This window comes from Diadema setosum, chromosome 22 (assembly GCF_964275005.1).
Source record: "Diadema setosum chromosome 22, eeDiaSeto1, whole genome shotgun sequence".
Taxonomy (NCBI): Eukaryota; Metazoa; Echinodermata; class Echinoidea; order Diadematoida; family Diadematidae; genus Diadema; species Diadema setosum.
This window is the reverse complement of record NC_092706.1, coordinates 26879829-26905997: the sequence shown is the minus strand read 5'-3', so window position 1 is coordinate 26905997 and position 26169 is coordinate 26879829. Positions and strand designations below refer to the sequence as shown.

At 40.3% G+C, this 26169-nt stretch overlaps 1 protein-coding gene across 1 annotated transcript in view; it reads left to right on the top strand.

Moving 5' to 3' along the window:
- Positions 1 to 26169, top strand: part of LOC140245365 (dynein axonemal heavy chain 7-like) — a 129723-nt gene that overhangs the window by 42513 nt on the left and 61041 nt on the right. Inside the window, exons 37-55 of the mRNA XM_072324942.1 lie at positions 306 to 527; positions 913 to 1110; positions 1284 to 1439; positions 2037 to 2205; positions 2670 to 2796; positions 3438 to 3654; positions 4759 to 5075; positions 5302 to 5443; positions 6066 to 6179; positions 6890 to 7008; positions 7641 to 7821; positions 8715 to 8944; positions 9248 to 9437; positions 10122 to 10262; positions 12315 to 12518; positions 13102 to 13244; positions 15437 to 15569; positions 16685 to 16803; positions 19813 to 19927. Coding sequence (XP_072181043.1) covers positions 306 to 527; positions 913 to 1110; positions 1284 to 1439; positions 2037 to 2205; positions 2670 to 2796; positions 3438 to 3654; positions 4759 to 5075; positions 5302 to 5443; positions 6066 to 6179; positions 6890 to 7008; positions 7641 to 7821; positions 8715 to 8944; positions 9248 to 9437; positions 10122 to 10262; positions 12315 to 12518; positions 13102 to 13244; positions 15437 to 15569; positions 16685 to 16803; positions 19813 to 19927 — 3237 coding nt within the window. The remainder of the gene's footprint in view (positions 1 to 305; positions 528 to 912; positions 1111 to 1283; positions 1440 to 2036; positions 2206 to 2669; positions 2797 to 3437; positions 3655 to 4758; positions 5076 to 5301; positions 5444 to 6065; positions 6180 to 6889; positions 7009 to 7640; positions 7822 to 8714; positions 8945 to 9247; positions 9438 to 10121; positions 10263 to 12314; positions 12519 to 13101; positions 13245 to 15436; positions 15570 to 16684; positions 16804 to 19812; positions 19928 to 26169) is intronic.

Below are 26169 nucleotides of genomic sequence, written 5' to 3'. Positions count from 1 at the left end.
AAAATTTCAACCTAATGACATCAGAAGTGACATAGCTCTTTGGAGGTGCATTATTAGTTATGCCATTTTCATGATTATAGAATAGCATTATTACCATGGGTCTGTTTTGTTCTTTTACAGCATCTATTTTTAAACCAGTTATTGAAAGAGAAATATAATTATCTAAAGTTTCTGTGAAAAGCAAAGAAAAAAAAAATGAAGCAAGAAAGCTCTGTTACTGTAAGAATAAGATACAACCTAATTTGCCAATAGAATTTTCAATTGTAATTCATGTCTCCTTTTTTTCTCTTCTTTTTTTTTTCCAGGGTATTTACCTGTTCTCCTTTGTCTGGTCCATTGGCGCCAGTATTTCCGGAGAAGGTCGCGTCAAGTTCGACCTTCTCCTGCGCGAGATCATAGAGGGCGGTCTCTCCGAGGAGTCGAGGAGCAAGTACCGCATCATAGAGTTTGTTGACCCTCCCATCAAGTCCTTCACCCTGCCCTTCCCCAAAGAGGGCACTGTTTACGATTACAGATTTGTCAAGGAGGTGAGATGCTTTTGCTAGTCCTCTGCATTTGTGCCTTACGCTGTCAAAATGGACATCATAGATCAGATCAGCTGGTTGTTTCATTGTAATCTGTGTGTGACTTTTATATATTGAACTGTAACGAAGAGCCCATGATTGGGTTATTTGCTCCTTGACAAGCACTCAGCTAGTGCTGTAAATATTTGTGTCTTGAGAAGATGCAGAAGGCTTGTTTTTAACATTTAATTGCAGAAATACCTGTTCATGTACATGATTATTTTCCAGGGCAAGAGAAAAAATTATAAAAAATATAAAACATAAGAACAAAGTGCCTGTCAGTTGTATGTTTTATATCGAGGGATGACTTCTCTTTGTATAATCAATGTGGATGATGTTTCTTTGAAAGGATGCTGGACGTTGGGAGCTCTGGACCGAGGAGATCAAAGAGGCTCCGCCCATCCCCAAAGATGCGGCCGTTAACTCCATCATCGTGCCCACCATCGACACGGTCCGCTACACTGCCCTCATGAAGATGCTGGTAACCCACCAGAAGCCTTGCCTCTTTGTGGGACCTACAGGAACAGGAAAATCTGTCTATGTGACCGTAAGTATTTAGGCAGGACGCAGTGAGTGTTACTGACTAATTTGAGGTGGAACCCATCCTCCTCCCTCAAAAAAAAAAAAAAAAAAATTTACTTTTAATTCACTCTACTCTTGACACTATTAAATCAATCATGATGCATGTCATTATAACCATTCCACTCTTGTCCTTGACAGGAATTCCTTCTAAACAACCTAGACAAGGAGGTCTTCAAACCCAACATCATCAACTTCTCCGCCCAGACCTCGGCCAACCAGACCCAGGACATCATCATGTCCAAGCTGGACAAGCGCAGGAAGGGAGTGTTTGGACCGCCATTTGGCAAAAAGACCGTAAGTGTTGGAGGATGATGAAAACACTCGTTAGCTGTCTTTTCAAGACCTGAAAACCAGCCTTGCACAATATTTCAGTTGGCTCACAGAGTCCTTTAGACTACAATGTACTTTTGGTTTGCAAGAGAGTTTTTGAAAGTGACACCATGAAGATGTATTCAAGACAGTGTATGGTATGTAGTACCTGCTTCTGTAATAGGGATCAGAACTAGCATAGGCTGTTATGCAGAAGCTTGGCAGTCTATGGGATATAGTGCCTTTCTAGTAATCAGGAGATCATTGTTTTGAGTCCATCCCGAGTATGTATGCCCATGATTTTTTATCATGGCTGCTACTAAAACACAGAATAATCATGAGTGTTTATGTACACATACTACATTGATGGAGTCAATTTGTCAAACAATTGTGATAAAAACAACCTGATGCATGAATTCATTCATTTGAAATGAAGTTTTGTGTATGTACTTAGTCCACAAAGAACAATCTTTGGTCTACGTTTGATTTTTGCTATGTACTTTCAAAGAATTATAAAAACATGCAGATTATGATGGGATTTGAATGTGAGATTGTTTCATTTTTGGCTGCTCTGTTCACCAGGTTGTGTTTGTGGACGATCTGAACATGCCGGCCCGTGAGGAGTACGGGGCCCAGCCTCCCATCGAGCTGCTTCGCCAGTGGATGGACCACTGGAATTGGTACGACCTCAAAGACTGCTCCGCCATGAAGCTCATCGACATCCAGATCATGGCCGCCATGGGACCCCCAGGTTTGTCTTGCTATCCTTTCACTGTCTGGCTTTGTATGTTTAAATAGTCATAGGCAGAGTCATACTGCTTGGTAGATTTAGCTCTCCAGAGAAAGTTGTCAAAGATTCCCAAACGTGATGAATTTGTGCTCCCCTGTGTCTTTGTGTTGCAGCAACTTTCATTCTCAATCTGATATTCCATAATGGCGTTTTTAAGTGGAATTCTGCTATGCATTGTGTTATAGATTTCCTTTTTCATACTTGTCAGAGGGATAAGTCATGGGGGCCTCTGTCAGGGGTAAAACAGATGATCCGTCAGTTCTCATATACTTTTGCCAAATGTAACCACCAAATTTTGACAATCAAAGGAAATAACACCAGGTATGTATTCTAGTGGTGTCTGTTGAACACCGAAATTGTATACATGATGATGTGTACAATGTAAATATTACATAATCACATATTTCTTGTTTGCGTACTAAAAGGTGGTGGCCGAAATCCCGTCACTCCCCGATTCCTCCGCCACTTCAACACGATGACGATCAACGAGTTTGATGATACCACCATGGTCAGCATCTTCACTAACATCATGGCCTGGCACATCTCGGCCAGGTGAGCATCTCGCCGATTAAGCATTACTCTACCAGGGACTTAAAATACTGTATAAAACTTTAAGAGATTTTGTGTGCTAATCGACACTCTAAGCACATAAAGGGTTTAACCTAGTATTCTGCTCTTGTCACAGTTCAATGTATCACTTGGTGTCCTTCCTTCTTAATGTGGTTTCTTCTCCTTAATGAAAATGTTCTTTTCTCCCAACAGCTTTCTTTCAATCACATGACATGAGCAGAAAAAAAAATACATTGAATTTCAAAGTTGAGAGGAAGAAAAATAGGCATTCTGTAGCAAAGGATTTACAAGTTAAAGTGCAATGTGATGTTGGGTTTAAAGGATGCTTTCATTTCCCACCATCAGCAGTTCACCTCACTGTGCAGTGACTGACTGTTATTGGTAAAGACAGCTAGGCCTCTTATTTAAGCACTTAAGTAGAATTAAACCTCATTACCATGTCTCTCTTGTTTTAGTGTTTTTGTAGGGTCCTTACGCATCTATTCAAAGTTAATGACTTCATCCATATTCAGTGGGCATCTTGAAGTCAACGCGGCATCTTTGTTGCTTGTGTATTTTCATTTTATCATGAAGAGACTATAATATCATTTGATCTGTTCTTTATTTGATATGATCTTTATCAGGGGCTTCTCGAAAGAGTTCGAGCCCATTGTGGACCAGATCGTGGCTGCCACCGCGGAGGTCTACAACGCCACCATGAAGAACCTGCTGCCCACGCCAGCCAAGTCCCACTACCTCTTCAACCTGCGAGACTTCGCCCGCGTCATCCAGGGCGTACTCCTCTCCATCCCCGACTACTGCGAGTCTCCGGCTGTCATGAAGCGTCTGTGGGTCCATGAGGTTAGCTTCTAACCGTTCTTGATAAAGTTTATAAGTGTACCAATACTCCGAGTAATATGTTTGCTACATTCGTAAAAGATACAGTGTACTTGAGACATATCCTCTGCAAAATATTATGATTTTTTTGTCACTCTGTTTTGTTTTTTTTTCTGCTGGGATTTAAACGTAAATTTTAAGAGTATACAAAAGTAAAACAGACTTAAAATAGACTAGTCAATCACCCAGTTCTTTCAATCGAATGATCGCGCTGTCGATATTTTTTGCCAAATACGTCTTGAACAATAGTGATATGCAATGCGTGTTTGCGATCAGCTAACTGATCAAATGGAATCTCTATATTATTCAATATGTGTGCGTATAGCTAGAACTCACACACAATTGTACCAGCACTTATGGAGCAGAACTTAAACTTGTGGAGCACAAGTGCCAAATTGTTACAGAGATGTGATCTGATTTATAGAAATTCAATATTGTATGTACAATATGCTCTCAGGGGCTATCACAGGTGAATTATGGCTTTTTAAGTTTTTTTAGTGTATTCTAGCTGTACACAAATTAGATTTCTAGGGTATTGGTACACTTTAATTTGTCATGGTGCCATTGTGAATTCTTTTATTTTTCTTTCTATTCTTTGCTCAGAATTGCAAATAAATGCTAGAAATTAAGAAATAACTGGAACTTTAAAAAACAATTTAGGCTTGAATGCAGTAACTGTATTTTGCCCTCCTACGTGGGGTCAGAGAATTTCATGTTTTGAGACTGCTTGGGATATTTCGAAGGATGAATACAGGTATATTTGCAAATGTCACACTCTCTAGAATGTACAGTACGAGAGCAAAAGTGCAATCATACATCAAATGCTTTGTGGAAATATCTAATAATTGTGTAGAAATACTCCTCAAGTAAACATGGAATTCACTCAAAGTGACCCAGTGAAAAACAAAATAACAACAAGAATGCAAAACCCAACCCTGTCTAAATAATAATCACATACTTGTAAAATGATCCACTTTAACACTGTGTGCTTGCCAGTGATTCAATGATACCACACCTAACAACAAGTAATCATGTCTGTCATATCTTGCCTTTCCAACTGTGCTTCAGGTCTTCCGCGTGTACTACGACCGTCTCGTGGATGATGACGACCGCAAGTGGACCACGGAGTGCGTCATGGAGATCGTGCAGAACCACCTGAAGGAGAATTTCCATGTCCTCTTCGAGCACCTGGACTCCAACTCGGACGGAAAAGTGGAGGAGGATGACCTCCGCAGCCTCATGTTCTGCGACTTCACCGACCCAAAGAACGAGAACAAGAATTACATTGAGGTGACGGATGTGGAGAAGCTGCGCGTCATCGTGGAGAGCCACTTGGAGGAGTTCAACGCCATGAGCAAGAAGCCGATGAACCTCGTCATGTTCAGGTCAGTGAAAGAAGTTGAAGGAAGTCTGATTCAACCGTACAATTGGCAATGCAGCTTCTCTCATTTAGAGACTTGTAATATATAACTTCAATCTTCAGGAGCTCTAATCATAATAGTGTGTGGCAGTGTAGCTCCGTCTTTTTTGGCAAGCCTTTCCTCTCATCTTATGAGCACATTTTGTCACATTCTTTTATGGAGAATGCTAACATCTCTTTCTACTGTCCAGGTTTGCCATTGAGCACGTGTCCCGCATCTCACGTGTCATCAAGCAGCCCAAAGGTCACTGTCTGCTGGTCGGCGTGGGAGGTAGCGGCCGTCACTCCCTTACCCATCTGGCTGCTCACATGGCTGACTATGAGCTCTTTGAGGTCAGTTGTACTTTCTATTCTGATGGTGGGGGCATTTATCAATACAATCAGATATTGGAATTGAAAAAATCAAACCAAACCCTGATACAAACATAAACAAGATATTGAGATGCAAAGATGGTATAGAATTCTTCAAAACCAAGTGGTGTTGATGATGCTGGAGATTTCAACTCCGTAGACTAGTTTCAGATCATTCGGTTGACAAATGGATCCAATGTTCTTTGATAGCTGTTTCAACGTAGCAAGTAAAAGTGTGCATCTCCTGTGTGGTGCATTGTAGCATCCCTCTTCTGTCCGCTTGTACGCAGGGACAATGTAGAAAACCAAGAGACATAATTCTTCATGGTAATTGCATGACAGTAACTATGTTCTTGCTGGGGAAAAAAAAAAACACCTTGATGCCCTTGTAAAAAGTACATGTAGACCACTACAACAGTAACTGGTTTGTCATACATGTATGTAAAGGTTTAATGTTGCTACATGTATGTACAGGTAGGCCTGTACAACAAATACTCAACATGGGTAAAACAGTAAGTAAGTATGGTCAGAAATTCTTGTGATCCAGAAGCTTTTCATGAATGTTTTAACATTAATTCATCTGCTATCCACCTGCATCCTCTAGGTGGAGATTTCCAAGAACTACACCTCAGTGGAGTGGCGTGAGGACCTCAAGGTCATCTTGAGGAAGTCCACTGAGGGAGAGCAGCACGGAGTCTTCCTCTTCTCAGACACTCAGGTGAGGGCAGCACACACCAAGGCACCATTTCATGAAAATTGTCAGTCTCTGATAGTGTCAGAGACTGTCAGTCTCTGAAATTGTCAGTCTCTGAAGTTGTCAGTCTCTGATAGCAACAGTCAGTGACCAGAGCATCTCAGCCAATCAAAACCAAGGATTTTACTGAAATTGTCAGAGACTGACAACTTGTCAGGGCTGACAGCTTTCATGGAACGGTGCCCTTATGTCCAGTTGACTCATTTTTTAGGAGAGGGGAGACTGGGGTATCAAAAATTGCACTGGTCTTGATTTGAGGATTAGTACTTAATTCATTTTCCTCTGTTCCTCTCTTGGGTTGAGATTGCAGCAGAAATTGTATGTTAGTTTGTGTTTTGTTTTTTCCACATTTGATAATTTCACAGTTTTCTCTGCATCTTTTCTTCCTTTTTCTTGTGTTGAGTCATCTACTTACTGTAAAGTTAACTGAACAGACTACATGTAGGTGAGCAAGTAGATAATCAGAAGCATAGCATTAAAAAAAAATTCTGTTGTCTTATGCACATTACTGTGTTCACTCTCCACTGAGCTGTGCTTCCAGATATTCTGCCCAATGACTTCATACAGCCTTGAAACATGTTACTATTCGACCTTTGATAGGATATTAAAAGCTCATATCTGAAAATGACTTCTCATTACTCATTCAGTAAATATCTGCCGGTCTTTCCCCCCAGATTAAGCAAGAATCTTTCCTTGAGGACATCAACAACCTTCTGAATGCTGGCGAGGTGCCCAACCTCTTCGCGACTGACGAGAAAGCCGAGATCTGTGAGAAGATGCGGGTGATTGACAGGTGGGTGGATCACCAATGACAGTGTGTATCTCAAAAAATGTGCGTGATGATTGAGGCTAAGAAGCGGACATTGTAGTTTTAATCTTATTGGTCAAACAGGGAAAATATAAAGCAGTCTGCTCTTGCTGTCTTTATCGCCTTCAATGGCCTTATTAATGTTCATATTCTGAAATCACTCACCCTCACATACACTGTGTACCAGTATGCGAGTATGGCCTGTCAACTTTAGCAAAAAGTTACTACTTTTGGCAAATCTGGTTGATAATGATAATAATGATAATACATGTATATGTCTTTTATTGTGCCAAATCCACTCTGTTAGAGAGCGTAACTTGACTCAATGTATAAGAAGTTGATGCTTTTCTCTTAGTGATGAATAATTAAAGTTGTAATTATCAAAAACAAGATGCTTGTAAGTAAATGTTATTACATACAAGTCTGCCTATTTTTTCATACACATTTGGTGTATTCTGACATATATTTCGCGTAATCACAGATTTTGAAATGTGTTCAGTTTTTGAGAGGACAAACTACAATATGCATTGTGAAGTTGATTAAAACCAGTTTTCCTCATCTTGTCATCATTCTGAGGTGAGGTACCAAGTTCTTATTATTTCAATCCCTTCTCCCAGGCAACGCGATAAGAGTAAGCAGACGGATGGTTCCCCCATCGCCCTCTTCAACCTCTTCATTGAGCGCGTGCGAGAACAGCTTCACATCGTCCTGGCAATGAGCCCCATCGGAGACGCCTTCCGAAACCGGCTCAGGAAGTTCCCCTCGCTCGTCAACTGCTGCACCATCGATTGGTTCCAGGTCAGGCATAATACAGGCACTTCTGTTCTTTTCCTAATTTTGTTTGTTTCGATGAGTCTCACTCTCTCTTTGAAAAAGGAAAAAGATCAATCACACAAAATGATGAAATTTGACTATTTATGCAATTTACTTGTTAACTGTGATTAGATTTCAAGTGAAATATGAGATTCAGTCACATGAATAGACTCTGAAAAAGCTCATTATTGATCACTGGGAGTCAGCCATCAACACACATTGTTGATTTTATTGCTGAAGATATGAATCATGAATTTAGAATATAACAACGATGATCATTGCTTCTACTTGTATAGCGTGCAGCCCAGTCCATTGCTCAATGCCTTGGGCGCATCAAGAAAAATACATGCACAAAACCAGAGAAGAGGGAAGAAAATAAAAAAACTATTATATATATAATAAAAAAACTGCAGCCCAGTCCATTGCTCAATGCCTTGGGCGCATCAAGAAAAATACATGCACAAAACCAGAGAAGAGGGAAGAAAATAAAAAAACTATTACAAGCAAGCACATACCTGCTGAGTAACGCAATATTTCTGAACATGATATATTGCAGTAATATAATCCTCAATGTGAGAGCAACAATACACATACGTGTACATGCTTGATGTGGATTTGAATTCATGACTAATACCAATGAAGATGATGCAGACTACTTCTATTTGAAATCTTGTAGTGATAATACTAATTCTGTCAACAATAGTAGTTGTGGCAATATTGATATGATAATGATTATCAGAACACTGATGACGGTAACAATAGTGATAGCAATATTGATTAGCATTATTACTTTTGTATTAGTGATACTAGATTATCAGAAATTTTTCAGATTGGTAACAACAAAGCATTCTGATCATGATTTCTCCCTCCCCCGACAGTCGTGGCCGGAGGATGCCCTGCAGGCCGTGGCTAGCCGATTCCTGGACGAGGTCGAAATGGACGATGACATCAAGGAAGGGTGTATCAACACCTGCAAGATGTTCCACACCACCACCCGCAACCTCTCCCAGAAGTTCAAGGACGAGCTGGAGCGCCACAACTATGTGACGCCCACCTCCTACCTGGAGCTGATTAACACCTTTAAGACGCTGCTCAACAAGAAGAGGATGTAAGCTTTTCACTTGGGGGAAAAAAAAAAATCCAAATGTTATTCTCGGTACAAGGGGAAGCATATTCTTATAATCTTGAATGTGATGCGCTAAGTTTTTCATTTCTTTTAAAAAAAATAAAAAATCTGACGTGTATTACCATAAGATTTCATACCCTGACATGATGTTGGAAGGCATTATTTTTCAACCATGCAAAATTTTGGGACGTTAAAAAAGGGATATAATACGACCTTTAGAGTTAAGGCTGCTTCCTTGTGAAGCTAATAATAAAAGTTATCTCTGCTATGTCCGTCGGTGTACAGGGAAGTGTACCGCAGCAAGCGGCGCTACGAGGTGGGTCTGGAGAAGCTCAATTCGGCCGCCTCCCAGGTCTCCACCATGCAGAAGGAGCTGGAAGAACTGCAGCCCCAGCTGGTGGTCGCCAGCAAGGAGGTCGACGAGATCATGGTCATCATCGAGAAGGAGTCCATCGAGGTCGCCAAGACTGAAAAGGTACGGGCCGACTGCAGCAGGAGTTTTGCTATATATCAGTATTCTGATGTACACGTAATCTGCAAAGTCCCAAAGACACTTGTCTTTTTCAAATTCCAATATGTAAAACAAGAATAACATTAAGGAGACTGAGCATTTGCCTGCATTTTTGCCTACCATTAGAATATCAGGAAATCCCCAACTGTAGCAGTCTCAGGTCTCAAAACAAATTTTCTTAATTAACTGATGAGGACGGACTGATTTTGCTATAATGTATTTCCCATAAACAGCTGCCGGAGTATTCTCGGGAATGGTCTTCACCTGGTGAAGCTATGGATTATGCATTGTATTGCATTGGAGTGACATTTGAGTCTTAAAAAGTGCAGGTTTTGGAGAGGAAATAAAAGTATCTACATGGTTGCTTTTCATCTTTGATGATGCATAATTGTGCCACACAATCTTAAACATTTGAACTTGCAAAGCTTAAAAGAATGATCAGAATTTTTGAATTGAAAAAAGAAAATATCAACAAATAAACAGAATGCTTATGAAAATTTGATTTTCAAGCATTTGTTGGCAGAAAATTAGTCTTCACCTAAGGATGATGTCGGTTTTCTAGGAGGGTGCCCACTTTTTTTTTGTGTGTGTGTGGCCAGTTCCTGTATTCAAGAGTAAACTCTGGATTAAAACGTTTGTCCCATACAGATCGTGAAAGCTGACGAGGAGGTCGCCAACAAACAGGCCATGGCAGCCAAAGCCATTAAGGACGAGTGTGACGCCGACCTGGCTGTAGCCCTACCCGTCCTTGAGTCGGCCCTGGCTGCCCTCAACACGCTGACAAACCAGGTATAACCATCCCTCTCAGGATCTGCTCATACTGTGTTTAGACCCAGAAACATTTACGTGTACGGCACAAAATCTTCATGGATTGGAGCCGATGGCCTTTTTTTGGGCTCAAACCAATTGGACAGTTCTGAAGTTGCAAATTCGTCATCTCAGTTAATTATTCTTAGTTCAAATTTAATCTGAATCGAGGCTCATTTCATTCAGTTTGTCTGGTCTTACTGTAAAAGTGGATATTTTTGCATGAGTATGTTTTCATGTGCAGCCGGGTTAGATGGATTTTGGATTGTTCCTTAACCTGATACTAACAGTCCAGATCCTACAAGCTAGTGTAGGTGATCTTGAACAAATAGCATTGTAAATGCCAAAGTTGTAAGCTGTAGTCATAACAGAACTCTGAGAGCGGAGACCTCCGCCAAACAGCTCATTTCCACCACTGATCTCACTGCTCATATGAGATCTGTGATTTCAACTCATACAGTGTATGTATGCATGTTGAAAATCGCCCTATTTCCCAGTACAGAAGCCTTTGTTACATCACCAGCTCCAGCTGCGCAGTACCTTGCATGAGCTTAGCACACACTTAGGTTGTATGTGCGCACATGGACACCACAAAAAAATGTTGAGCTTGAACTCCCAAGTTCATTAACCCTACCTGCCAAAGTATGGGAAATCCTTCAAAAATCCATACAAATTCCCTGATCTGCACTACCAAATTTAATCATCTGTCCCTTGTGTCATTCTCAACCTTTCCTGCAAGTTTTATCTAAATCCATTCACAAATTTATGAGGTATTGCACACAGACAGACAAACAAACAAACAAACAAACAAATAAACAAACAAACTAACTAACTAACTAACTAACTAACTAACTAACTAACTAACTAACTAACTAACTAACTAACTAACTAACGCCAATGGAAACATAAACTCTTTCCTTGATGGAGGTAAAAAACACTAAATATGAACTGTACCACATCATCACTAACTTCACATCATCTCCCAAATGCTCTCTTTCCTGTAATTCAGAGAAACAAAAGCGCATGATTTCCAGTTTTGTCGAGGAAATATGTTAATATCATTAATGATTAAGCCCCAGCTTGCACATTTCTACTCGTGGTCTTGTGCTCGTGCAGCGGCGGTGCAAAGTTTCTTGGTTAATCATGAACATCATTTTCTCCTTTCAAGTCATTTCTACCTTGACCATGGGCATTAAGTAGTACTCTGGAATTGAACATTTGAGTTCTCGACAGCTGTTCCACGTCTCAAGATTTCTTTCAGACAAATGTGTCAAGGAAGAAATGAAATAAAATGAAATCAATAGAGGCAATAATCATTTATATTTGTGCATCATCCTCGCATCCTCTATTTTACCTCCCCCTTTTGTTTTTTATTTTCAACAGCATTATTAATGTGCAAAAATCAAACCTCGGATTATCTCGCCAGAGAGTGCTTAGAAAGTTTTAAGAAAAGAAATGCCATGCCTGTGCACTTCACACACATATTCAGTCATTAGAGGATATAATTTTGTATCATTTTTCAGTACTGATGTGTAGATTTGCATTTGTGTTGTCCAATTCATGTGGATCAATTTCTTAATGTATGATCCACTTTATCAAATGGGCTTAAGTATAAATGTACTGAAGTGATTAAGAATTTTCCCAGTTAAGTCTACCATGGTTTGATTTCATTTTGGATAGAATGTTTGAAGTTGATGCTTTAATGAAATGATATATCCCTAATATTGACTGACTGTGTGGAGTTTATGAGTGACTATAATTATTCCAGGTGAAAGCCACATCTTTCAAAAGATGCGGAAAGCAGCTCGCGTGTGATACGTGTGCTAGCAGCTACTCCATGCTCCTACTCTCCTACTCCTACTCCTTTTTTGCTGCACATTTTTTTTTTTCACTACTGTGCATGTTAGTAAGAAAAGAAAGAGTGCACATGTGACTCGCTACAGTGTTCCAGTTCTGATTGACGACATTCTTGAACCCAGTTTATAGACATGCCAATTAACATGCCCCTCCCCCCTCCAACATTCCTCGATGTAGGACATCACCATGGTGAAGGCGATGAAGAACCCGCCAGCCGGCGTGCGACTCGTGATGGAGGCCGTCTGCATCCTGAAGAACATCAAGCCGGACCGAATCCCGGATCCGGGCGGGTCTGGCAAGAAGATTGAGGACTTCTGGGGCCCCTCCAAGAGGCTTCTCGGTGACATGAAGTTCCTGCAGAGTCTGCACGACTATGACAAGGTAAGGGCTGATTAACCAGTTGAGGAGGGGCTCATTTTGCTACAGCATGCATTTCCCATATTAGACACCTGCCCGAGTATACTCGGGACAAGTCTTCAACAAGTAGACTGTGCCACTGAAATCAGAGAATCTGCAATTAAAATATGATGATGACAAGTTTATGGCACATCCGTGTTTTACTAAGATCATGGAAAGAAATTGAAAATGCGTGATAAGAAACATTAGGATGCGTCATCATATCCCACATATGATAAAAATGATGCTGGTTACTGTGACTGATGATGATTGGGATTATGATGAGAAAATCTTTGTTTGCCATGGTAATTGTATCTATTGACTGATATTGCTTATAATGATCAAATTGGAAATGATCAGAGCAACATCATTTTCATGATGATTAGACCGACAGAAATGATGGTAATCAGTTAAATTTCATAATTCACATTGAGACATCGATACATTGCTTTGTCGAGACATGGAGTGGAAATCTGACTGTGTTTTCAGAGCTTGATGCTTTGCTATGAATCCTAATGACTGATTATTCTGATGTGCTCCTTCGTGCTCGCGGCTTTTGACTCGCTAGGACAACATTCCGCCGAGCATCATGAAGACCATCCGCGCCAAGTACATCCCCAACCCAGACTTTGAACCCGACAAGATCCGCCAAGCCTCCACCGCCTGCGAGGGTCTGTGCAAGTGGTGCAGGGCCATGGACTCCTACGACAAGTGAGTTCCAGTCAAATGCGCCTCTCATCCGCCCCCTCATTTTTTTTTCTCTCTCTCTCACTCTTTCTATCTCTCTCTTTTATTTTGTGATATTTAGTTTGTGGTGATATGTCAGTCTGATGTTGACATCCTTTTTTTTGATTTACTGTAAAACGAGGAATGTTCGCGTGCATTTTAATTTCACAAATTTCGCGAGAGCCAAGATATGTGAAATTAAAATGGATGTGAAAGTTCTTGTCTACACTATACGCATTGAATGTTAGAGGCAACTCGCAAAAATGTAATGCCGCGAAGAAGGCCGTCGGCTCCAATTTGCAGAAATTATACGCCACAAAAGTATTGTTTTTTACTGTATATCTATACACCTCTTATTTAATTTCGACATGATACAGTATTCATCGCATAATCGGGCATCTGATAATCGGGAACCTCGCTTAAATGACATACGCTTCCCAGAAACATTTCCAATGCACGTTATTTTCACTGGATAATCGGGCGGGGACCTCTGATAAACGGGACAATTTTTCTTCAAGCGATCTTTGATTTTGTTGATATTTTACACAAAAAACATCTACCAAAATACCACAACAATATTGCAAAGATTCCCTATCAGTTGTCGTTTACATCAAACTTACATAGCAAGCTTCGGACTGGTGTGTTTTGACCTCCGTCCATCCAGTACACGTACATTTCAGCTCGCTGCCCGCCTTCGCTTTTCTGTACATGTGTATATATTATGGCGAGCCAGATCGCTACAATACATGTACGGTACAGTGATCGCGGCAAGTAAACAATCAAGCCGTGATGATTGAATGATTGAAGGACTTTTCATTGACGTTCCCACATCAGTTCTGGGTAATCATTTCCCATGGTTGTGGATATGTATTTACACAGAACGCCCTACGTGTCCAAGGATTCTACGAATGTTTAAGAAAGTGCTCGCTTTTAATCCACATATTTTGTGTTCGAAGAGAGGCGACAGAAGAAGAACCCGGTTGCGATTACTCTACATCATTGCGAGAATGCAGGGACAGCTAGAGGGTCGCGCCGAGGGGTAGCGTGGTTGTGTATTCATGTACATGTACAGTACGTCAGTATGCATGTGTGTGTGTGTGTGTGTGCACTACATAATGTACATGTCGTATGCCGTTAGTGTATGGTGAGTGCTCATCGCGAAATCGGGCACCCCGCTTAAAGGGGCCGTGTTTGCTACTCCCAACCTGTCCCGATTATGCGGTGAATACTGTATTTGGAAGCACTATGTGATCTGTGGTCAGTCCTGCTGTTACAAAACCACGTAGAATGCAAACACAATTTCGCAGTTTTCAGGTAATGCACATGATTCTTATTAGTGTACACATTATGATCGCAGGTATAGATTTGCAAAACAAAAGCATTTTCTTTGTTGAACTAAGGTTTGGCATGATACCCATAATATTGCAAAGTAAGTGTTAGTAAATTTCTTTCATTATAGTTTCAGAACTTGGCACAATACTGTGGGAATTGCATCATCTTAAAAAAAAAATAATAAATTGAAACACTTCCAAAGATTTCAAGTTCCTTTTCATACATCTGTGATCTCTATTGGTCAGAATAAGCATGGAAAGTATGTAGTTGTTGTTGTCTTGGTTACTGCAGCATCTTTTGTGAAAAACTTTATTGTAACAATCAGCCACATTCAAAATGTTGAACCATACATAGGTATGTAGCATACCATACCTGCATCAGAGGAGCACTCATATGCTCCAAAAGTGTACGTACTGCACCATACTATACCGAGCCTAAAGTGGACTACTTCCCGATGTGCTCCAAAAGCGTACCATAGTTGTAACAGAAGCTGGCATGAGAAACATGCACGTAACATGCAACTACATCGTAATACAAAGAGTTGATTCTCCTTGTTAGGGACACCTGTAAGTTGCATAAGTGTGCCAATTGGGCCTGACCCTGTTACTACAAAACATGTGACCCCCTCTGCCCCCCTCTGACTTGAGCCCAAAAATAACTTGGGGGGGGGGGGGGGGATACGCTTTCTCCGTAGAGCGCCTGAACGCTCCAAAACTGGCATTGTATGGTACAGCTTGCACTGGAATGGTTCACTGCGGTTTGCTTTTTAACACTTTAGATGTGGCTTTTGACATCATGTAAACCACTGTTTTAACATCCTCCCAAATAAAAAACAACCCATCCAGGGTGGCCAAGGTGGTCGCGCCCAAGAAGGAGGCCCTCAAGGCTGCCGAGGCTGAGCTCAAGGTGGCCATGGACGGCCTGGAGAAGAAGCGCGCCGCCCTCAAGGAAGTCCAGGACAAGCTGCAGAAATTGCAGGTATGTAGAGTGAGCGGGAGGTCTAAAGAGAGATGATGACATGGTTGGGGGCGGGGGAAGCTGGGAAGTGTAGAAAGCATGGATTCATATCAATCTTCCTATGTCATTTTTTTTTTTTTCATCTCCAAATTATATTTTATTTGGTACTCAAAGCATATGTTGTACCACTGTATTCATAGCTAGGAAAGTACATGTACATGACAACCATTGGAAAAATCAAACATAGTTAGTTATACATTCACCTTTTGATGTCTGTTGCTTGTGTGAACTTACAAAGGAAAGTAATGTAAGAAAGCAAAGCCAAAAATACATTACAGTAATGCTGATAATTTGTCATAGTGTGGTCCAAATACATAAAACAAATGCCTCAACTTATCAGAGGGTGAGTATGCATCTCTTTATATATTCTTTTCATCTTCCTTTGTGATGATGCATGATCAAGAGTAATCAAATGGACTAAATAAGTTTAAGCGGTGATATTGATAACGATGTTGCTATTACATATCGTCGCTGGGGTGACAAGACCTCGTATCTCAAAAATGTCAAAAATTTTTTTTTTAGCTTAATGGTCAAATAATGGGTCAAGTGATGTCTTGGCCAAATCCTAACTGTCTTACTCCAAAAATGAAGCCACCATGACATGTCAAAGAGAAGGCTATCCCATTCAGTATAGTGCTTTGGCCGCCATGTTTTCTCGCTCTCCTGAACATTTGACAATTTTGAGATACGAGGTTTTGTCACCCCAGCGACGATATAAAAATCAATGGCCATATAAATTTTGATGATATGTAATAAAAAAGAAGAAAGAGAAGATGAAGAAGAGAAAGAAGTAGGATGGAAAGGAAAAGGAGGAGGAGAAGAAGGAGAAAAATGTAAAGAAGGAGAAAGAGAAGGAGGGGAAGAAAGAGGAGGAGAAAGATGGAAGAAAGGAGAAGTAAAAGGGGGAAAAGGAAAAAGAGAAACAAGCAAGAGGAGGGGTAGGTGAAGGAGGATGAGGAGAAAAGAAGTAGAAAAATTTTTCATTACATCGTGAAGATATTATCTCTGCCATCATGCATCCACATCATTATACACAACACTTTCTAATTGGTGTTTCAAAATGTTTCCTCCCTCAGGACAAACTGGAAGCAAACAAGAAGAAGAAGCTGGACCTGGAGAACCAGGTGGACCTGTGTTCCAAGAAACTGGACAGAGCGGAGCAGCTGATTGGTGGACTGGGAGGAGAGAAGGACAGGTGAGAACCCCAGGGACTGGTAATACCTCGGTCACAACTCGCTGTACTTGCAAGTGCGTTGCTGGCTACTTGCAAAAACGTGAGCGAAATTTGGAGATCCGTACGTAGTAAGTACCGCCCTGGTACGGATTTTGGAGCACGCAGACACGATGTAGCACTTTTAGTCCAAGCAGAACTTTCGCTGTGTTCGAGCTGCGTTCGGACTTCAGATTCACCCCCAGTACGGGTGAGGCGCGTGCTCTGTACAGCCGACTTGCATGCATGCACTTACAACATATGTGACCAGCATGTGTAAGTACATCCTCGGTACGACAACGTGGCAGTCGTACGGAAATCATACGTTGTAATCACATTGTAAGCATGTACAACTTACTTACCACGTGCACAATGTGTGATAGACGCGACTGCTTATTGCACATGCTTACACCATGCGCAACCGTACTTCCTTCCTGCTCTTGCCACCCCTTCCCCGCGTTTTTGGAAAAATTGTGGCAGCCGTGGCCTCTGCAAAACACCTGCGGACTAAAAACGTGCACGATGAGTTGTGACCGCGGCTTTAGGGGGCAACAGAAACGTCCCTCGCCAACTGCACTCTTGGTATCTCTGAAAAAAAAAATATTAACAAATAATTATCTTCATTCAATGTATGAACATGTTCTCCAGGAGACCAATTAATCATAATGAAGTCCAAAGAGGATTTAAAAAGAGTCAAGCTATTGAGTACTGGTTTCAACATCATTATATTGCTGCCATGAAGTAGACTTATTGAAATGGCTAAATCAATTATGGATAATGGGCGTCATCCTTTGAATGATAATTATGTGCGTAGTGTTGAGGTCAGGGAACAGGCTGAGATTGTTACAATACAGAACAAGTTGGTTTCCTGACTCCTTTGTGCCGAGCTCCATTAGAATACTGAACAAATGGACAATGCTCAGATTGTAACTGATATTTTTGTTGTTTTGTAGTTTTGAGTTGTCTGTTTTTTCCCCCTAAAAGTTAGAATACTGAACAAATGTACAATGCTCAGATTGTAACTGATATTTTTGTTGTTTTGTAGTTTTGAGTTGTCTTTTTTCCCCCCTAAAAGTTGGTGTATGTATTTATTATCAGACAAAGATTCTCTGGGGTAGTTCCTGGGCCATGGGGAAAGGGGTCAGGGGTCGGGGGTCAAGTGGAAATGCTAGAATTGTTTTTTACCCCAGCATACACGAAGGGCATAAGGGGGTATATAGGAGTCAGCGTGTGGTCGGTCGGGCGGTCCGTTGCAAATCTTGTGTCATGAACTTTTCCTACAGTTTTGAAGCAATTTAAACTAAATTTACAATGTAGGAGACATTATGACTGTGAGGTGTAAATGTGCAAGACAGGTTTGTTTTTATGCCTCCGCCACGAAGTGGTGCCGGAGGCATTATGTTTTCGGGTTGTCCGTCCATCCGTACGTACGTACATACGTACGTACGTCCGTACGTCCGTACGTCCGTCCGCTTTCGTTTACGCGATAACTTGAGTAATATTTACTGGAATTTTACCAAACTTGGTCCAAGTATGAAGTATGATGGGGCAACGATTTGATAAGATTTTGGGTGAAATCGGCTAAAGGTCAAAGGTCAAAGGTCAAGGTCAAATCATGAAATTGTATCCGTTTACGCGATAACTCAAGACTGTATGGAGCAAATTTCACCAAACTTTGTTGGAGGATGATGTATGATGGGACAATTACTTGATTAGTTTTTGAGTGAAATCGGACAGAGGTCAAAGGTCAAAGATCAAGGTCAAATCCTAAAATTTATCTGTTTATGTGATAACTCAAAACTGGATGAAGCAGCTTTCACCAAACTTGGTCCAAGGATGATGTATGATGGGACAATTAGCTGAGTAGATTCTAGTGACATTGACAAGAGGTCAAAGGTCAAAAGGTTAAGGTCAAATGCTAAAAATGTTGCTATTTCCCCCATATCTATGCAATGCCCGCAGTTATTTTCTTGAAACTTAGTGTAGACATGTACTACTGCGTAAGGATTCTCCAGAGAGAGTTTCATGTCATAAGGTCAAAGGTCAAAAGGTCAAAGGTTAGGTGAAAATGTTGCAATATCACTTTTCTCGCAAATGGTTCAATGTATCTTCATGGAACATGGTACATATGCATGTACTGACTGGCAGGGATTATCTAGGGAATTTAGGGGTCATGGGTCAATAGTCAGGGGTTCAAAGGTCAAGGTCAACTCCTCAAAATGTTACTACACACTGTAAGTATTTCCCTCATACATGTATACTAGTATATGCAATGATTGCATTATTAGTTTTAAAAGTGTTTAATATATGTACATGTATTACTTGATGGAGATTCTCTTGGAAATTTCCAGTCAGAAGGTCAAAGGTCAGGTTTAAATGAAAAAAAAAAATATTTTGTACTGTAATTACACTCTTTCTTCATACCTTGAAAATTATACTCAATGCATAAACTTATAATAAGGTCGGTCAGAAGTCAAGTAAAAATTTTCAATTCCCCAAATATGTGTACCTGCACTCTTTAATAGACAATTATAGCAAACCCAGTTCGTGGAAAGTGAACATTCAAGATATTTCTGACAAACCTGTTATTTCGATATTTTGCCAGTTATGTGAAACTGTCATCACACATTGTCAAGACATTGTACTATACACCTATTGGGAGAATCATGCATTATGGCGGAGGCATCAGTCGCCGTAGCGACATTTCTAGTTTTTTTTCTATTGTGTGTGTGTGTGTGTGTGTGTGTTTGTCAGAGAAAGTGTTGTCATGGTAACCACAATTTTCCCCAAAATTTATGGAGCTTGTTAGGTTCACCAGCAGTGCATATAAGTCTGAAGAATGTTTAGTAGCATCATAGAATCTATCAGGAGAGAGAGATGATGTGGAAACGGGAGGCAGTCAGATAGGACTGCATCCCATGGTATTGTCGCCATGGAGACCAGTGGGAGAAAAAAAAATATACCAGTCTCACCCACACCTCTCTGTTTCACCAGATGGAGCCAGAGCGCAAAAGATCTTGGTCAGCTGTACATCAATCTGACTGGTGACGTGCTCATTTCTTCGGGTCTTGTGGCTTATCTAGGTGCATTCACGTCAGCGTACAGACTGGTGAGTAGAAATGAGTTCATGCTTTCTTTCCTTTCACATTGGTGTATCACCAAATACTGAGTACTGGGTGTCTGGTATATGGATGAACAGTAACTAGTTTGTTTGTTTGGCTTTTTTTTTCCCACACACAGAGAAAGTAAATCTGAAAATGTATACAGCTGTTTATGTTTATTACTGCATCTTGACCGGAGGAATATGTAGCTTAATTTTCTTTTATATCAGTTGAGACCTAATGTGTGGTTGCTCTTTACTGTTGATTCCATGATGTTCGTACTAGAGGGGATGGAAAAACAAAACGTGAATTGATAGAGTGCAGCAATATTCTTGGCAAAACTTATCACTGAAAGTTTGAGGAAAATCAAACAATCTGTTGAAAAGTTATGAATTTGTAAAAGTTTCGGTGTTGGCATTGCTGGATGACAGGACTACCACATTTTGATTTTGTGACATCATGTGAAGTTATGTGCAACAATGTTGAGAAGTTATGCTCTTTACTGCAAGTGGTACCCCGGTGCTTTGACCAAAGAGAGCATCAATAATCTGGATGAGCGCTCTTACAACAGCAAGGACCTGCCCCTGCTGCAATTCACTTTCTCTTTTAATGTGTCGGCAACAATGAATGTGTCTGCTTTGAATTGGAGCATTTTATTCAAAATGATTAAAAATTTTGAAATACAGCTTGTAATATGAAGACACTGCCTGGTGGTAGTGTCGCTGCCCGGAAAACAGTAGGTGACAGGTTCGAGTCCCACTGGTTCCTTTTTTCCGACATGTTTGTTAATTTACGGATCAGCAGTTGCGATCTTAACAAATTTAATTTGTAGAGGGAGACAAAGTGAAGAAACTCGCACCTGAACCTTCACCCCTCTGAATAATATCTTTCTTTCACGAAGACACAGTGCTCAAATTTTATCTTTGAGATAGAGCGGTGACGAGCATGTCTTCAAATCGTGGAGGAATGTTAGACATCCCATTGTAGTGCTTCAGAACCCAAACACATGTTTGCATGGATTTCAAAGAGTTGCCACTCCATCTACATGTATGACACATCCTAGAAAATATATAAATCTGAATTAATCCTCTAACACAAAATCAACATTTCCAACAAATTTGCAGGTATTTAGAAAGTACATGAAGACAATTGAGTTCAGGATATAAAAGCAGCTATATCCTTATACTGTATCATAGCGTACCCCCTTCAATGTTTCCTGTTTTTGTTTTTATTGTTGTCATGTTGTGTTCTTCGCTTTTGTTTCCAATATTTTACATTTTAAAACTTTGCGTCATGTTTCCGCAAGCTATCGCAAATTCCTTCAAAGATTGATGTAGGAAAGTTTCATGAAATGTCTCGAGAGTCACGGGCGCCGGCACGTTGACGCATGCTGTCATGGCGCTAAAGAGCATTCGCCGCCGCGTTCACCGTCCACAATTTCCTCAATTAATCCCGATCTCAACAGCCTCTTTCCCTGTGTCAACACCATTATTCTCTTTGTCACGCCGGCTTCCACTGGCAGCCCCTTGACAAATTGGGGGAATTAGTCATGGTTGTCTGCAAGCTACGGGTGTGGGTGTGGGGAAACGATAGCCAAGCAAGAGAATTGTGAAAGAATAGAATAGGAAAAAAAAAAGATCGATGCATAGAAGAGGGAGGTGAACTGTAGGCTAGGGAAAAATTACATTGTGTGTGCACACACCCACAACGTGATAATACTTGGTGATGGTGACATGAAATTCCTATGTAGCTATAGAACCAGCTGTCTTACCCCACCCTCTGTCTCCCCAGCCTCCTCCCCCTCCCCTCCCCCCTCTTATTCCATTAAGTACAGAGAGGGCCATCGTCCACTTTGAAGTATATGTGCTTGACCATTGCCGTGTTCTCATAAATAGCTCTGTATCCTATGTGCCAGCGAACATTGTAAACTAAAGGTTGATACACTTCTCTCCCCCCCCCCCCCCAGCCTTCTGTAGTGGTCCAGCTGTGTTGCAATTGTAGCATACTAAGATATACATAATATATTGTTTACATGTGAAAACATAGAGTAATATATTATAGAGAATGGCATATATGAATATTGGTATACTGTAAAATTAGAATCACTTGCGGCATGAAACTTTCACGAATTGGAGTCATAAAGCTATGGAAACAGAGAGAGAGAGAGTGAGTGAGTGAGTGAGTCCGTTTAATATCTTTTATGCACTAATCTACTCTCCTTCAAGCAAAAAAAAAAAAAAGAGCAAAAAATCTTTCTAGCCTGATTACATGTAATGGAACTGTGCTGTACATTGTCAAAGTATTAACATAATTTAAAGCATTAAAGTGCACCAATACCCTTAGTATTATGTTTGCTATATTTGGTGTTCTAATATACTTGAGACATGCCCTTTGAAAAATACTGGATTTTTTTTTTTTTTTTGGTCACTGATTTTTATTCATTTGGGTTTAAATGCAAAATTTAAAGAGAATTACAAAAACAAAAATCACTTGAAATAGACAAGTCTGTCACCGGTTCTATCAATCGAACGATCGCTCTATCAAGATTTTTTTTTTTTCAAATACATTTTTAACGATAGTGATATGCAATGTGTGCACCCAAGCAGCTGCCTCCTGCCCGCTAACCGATCAATGTGGAATCTTGATAATATTTGTAAAAATGTACACATATGGCTAAAATGTGCACACACCAAAACCGGCACTTACGGAGCAGAACTTAAATGCTTGGAGCACAAGTGCCAAACTGTTATAGAGATGCGATCTGATTTATTGGAATATGTGTACTTTCAGGAGCTATCACATGCTGCACGATGTCGTCTTATTTTTTATCATGGAGAAAATGAATGGGGTGCTACTTCTTGAAGCATTTTATGCAACACAACCATTGAGGATTGCGCTGATCAACAAATTAAATGGTCCTACATAGGTTAGACAACTACAAAACAACAAACCCAATCGCTGTGTAAAAATGACAAGAATCATATGTGACCGTGCATCACAAAACGAACAAAAAGTCGCACCCCTTGATTTTACGTGAGGACTCAAAAAAGGTGAAACAGGTCAACCAAGTCGATATCGGGTTTTTCATATTTTCCAAAAGAGCTATGATTATTTTATCTTATTCTTTAGTTTGGAATCATAACATGAATGGGAAAGTGTGTTTTCAGCAATTTTTCTGCAACCCTTTCTTGGGCGAGAGTAGAATGATCAAGTATGTCTTAGTGGCCCCTTTTCATTTCTTGAAATTCTTTGCACACTCTTCACTTTCAAGTCTAATGTCTTTTGAAAGAATAATGCTACTGCTTTGAAAGTTTGCACTAATCATGGACAGAATGTGTTAATAAAGCATGATCAATTTCAGCTTAATCTGATAATCTCTTCATTGTTGTTGCTCCTGTGGTTTACATCCTGTGTTTTGTCCATTTCATTGCACAGCTAGTATATGGCTTGGTAAAGATTGAGTGCTTCAATAGACCCTGTACTTCAGAGCCTCTTTTCTCAGTTCACACTTTTCCAGAGTGTGTGCTTTCTTTCCAGTATTTAAATAGGTTAGGGGAGTCCATTTGAATTGAGTTATACATCATTTTAAAGCTTAGAGTCTGCTCTTTCAGAATCTGCCCTTAACTAAAAATCTGTGTCTGGCAATTTTTTGTTGGTTTTGTCATGCAGGGTCACATATGTATGCTCATGTTTTTACACTGTATTGACATACTAAGAAATGTTAGGTGGTAAAACACTGCATATAACACGTACACCTGTACATGAAGGGTTGTGTGTAGCACTTTACACGCTGGTTTCATCTGGTTGTTGTTGAAAAGTTGTCATCACAGCCCAGTGAATGCAATCTGGTCTTTTATATTCAGAGCAAACACAGGCCACAAGATTAGTTTGATGAAAAATCATTCGCCTTTCACCTCAGGTGTGATTGCGAGGGACCCACGGATCCTTCCTTAAAATGATGAGGCGTGCGTCCCATTACTCTGATTGAGCTTTGTCTTGTTTAACGCCTCCCTTTCTATGTCATATCCCTTCAAAGATCAGCTAAGATGTGGGGTAATGAAAAGATAACAAGGCAAGCGACGACTGCCGGGCGAGAACAATCTGTCACTGTGCTGATCTAATCAATTAAAATTCAGCGTAGAGGGGGATTTTAACACTTGCCGTTTGTCACTTAGTAATGAATCGCCAAGTTGAATGGCAGCAGTACCTACTTAGCCATTAGAATCATCTTTGCAAGTGAGGCAAGAGCAACTTTAATACAGTAGACAAGTGTGACTAAAATAGAAGCTGTGCTGACATGAAGGTGAAGTTCAAAGCTGATTAAATGGAGTGGTGCAACCGTGTATCAATACAAGGAAATCCATTGTTAACATGGCTGGCTTCTTCAATGTTTAATATGGAAACCGTAAAAGCCACCAGTGATTATTAATTCACCCACCATGTATGGAATGCAATATTCTGTGTTGGGGGGAGAAGTTTGATTCTGTACCACTTAAAGGGGATAATAATAATAATAATAAGGTCTTATTTCCCCAGGGTAGCCTCTTCAGTGTTTCCACTGCTCTACCAGAGAGGGCCCTGGATGGCTAGTAACTGATCAGTGGGAATGCTGGGGGATGATTGTTCCAATCCTTGTGGGATTCATTTAAGAGTACATTATATATCTGTCGTTGTGTGAAAATTATTTGCTTCAGAATGGTCTCATATTCAAGTAATGTACAGTTTAATGTTTCCAGGTTAGCATGCCTGTACAGTGATGGGGCGATCGTCAACGGGCCGCTAACCTAGAAACATTAAACTGCACATTACATGAATATGAGACCATTCTGAAGCAAATAATTTTCACACAACAAGAGATATATAATGTACTCTTAAATGAATCCCACAAGGATTGGAACAATCATCCCCCAGCATTCCCACTGATTCCCACTGATCAATTACTAGCCATCCCCTTTAACAAGATAGGGTATGTACTAATAATTGCTAGTACCTCATGTGCGTTTCTTGGGTCCTGATTAGCCATACGTCGCGTGCCCGGAAGAACGATGTGAACGCATGTGAGGCGCACGTTATACCTACGGGCCTTGCCAGTATTTGTGTCATCCTTCAAGGCACACCGTCCTTGAACTGCGTGCGTTTACATTGTTCTTCCGGGCACACGACACATAGTCTTATATCCATATCTAGATAAAAACCTCATCCATCATGACCTGTACCATTATTTTCTTTTCCCCATTTGGACTTTTTTCTACACTTGCACCTGATTTTTTCCCCAATATTTCCATAGTTTTACTGTTTGCTGTCATTGTTTTGTTTGATTTTGTGTTGTTTTTTCATCATGATATCAAATGTATGACAGCAGAACTGAATTATGATGGATTTGGCTGTGTTTGACAAGCGTACCAAATGTGCAGCCAGGTAATGTTTGTATCGGCGAATTTGTGTGCAGATGGAATACCTCATGTGAAAAAAAAGTGTTTACGAGTGGACGGTCTGGACAAATGGGTTCTTGGCAATTGAATTGATGATGAATGAAGAATATGTATGCTTCCTTAGCGCAAATAACTAACTTTGTATTTGTATTTTGTGTCATAGTGAGGAAAAAGTAAACTGGCACCTCATATAGAAAAAAAGAAAAAACAACAACAACCCGAAACAAGAATTGATTGAAATGTGCAAAAGGCTATTAGATTTTCTTTTTTTTGTTTGTTTAAAGAAGAAACACCTCTTCTCCCCTTTTTGAAATTGTAGTCAGAGACTGCAGATTACATTTCACTCCTCAAATTGATAATTGATCTACAGAAGTGTCATAAAGAATGGGTCAGGGGTTTAGAAGAATATTTTAATTTATTACATGATTTACAAAGTTATGTATCAATGGATATCAGTGAAAGCACTATGACTTAAAGTAAACAGAGGGTTTTCTGAAAAAAAAGAATGTTGTTCAAGTTTTCTGAATCGTTTAATTCTTGCATTTTCAACATGAGACAAAGTCCAGCTGCTGCTACCATTTACACTATTAATACATACAGATGTAGTCAATTGTAATCATAACAGGAGGATATCCTCATGGAAACAATGTATTATGCATTTGCTTTTGTGGAGAGAAATATCCTTAATGGATACTTTGTACGGGGTTTGTATGATTGTTTATTAAGGAGAGGGTCGGGGGAAAAGACAGACCAAAGTTCCCCATCATCAAATTTAATGGAGCCCTTTGTGCATTGTTCATACACACGTACGTGGAACA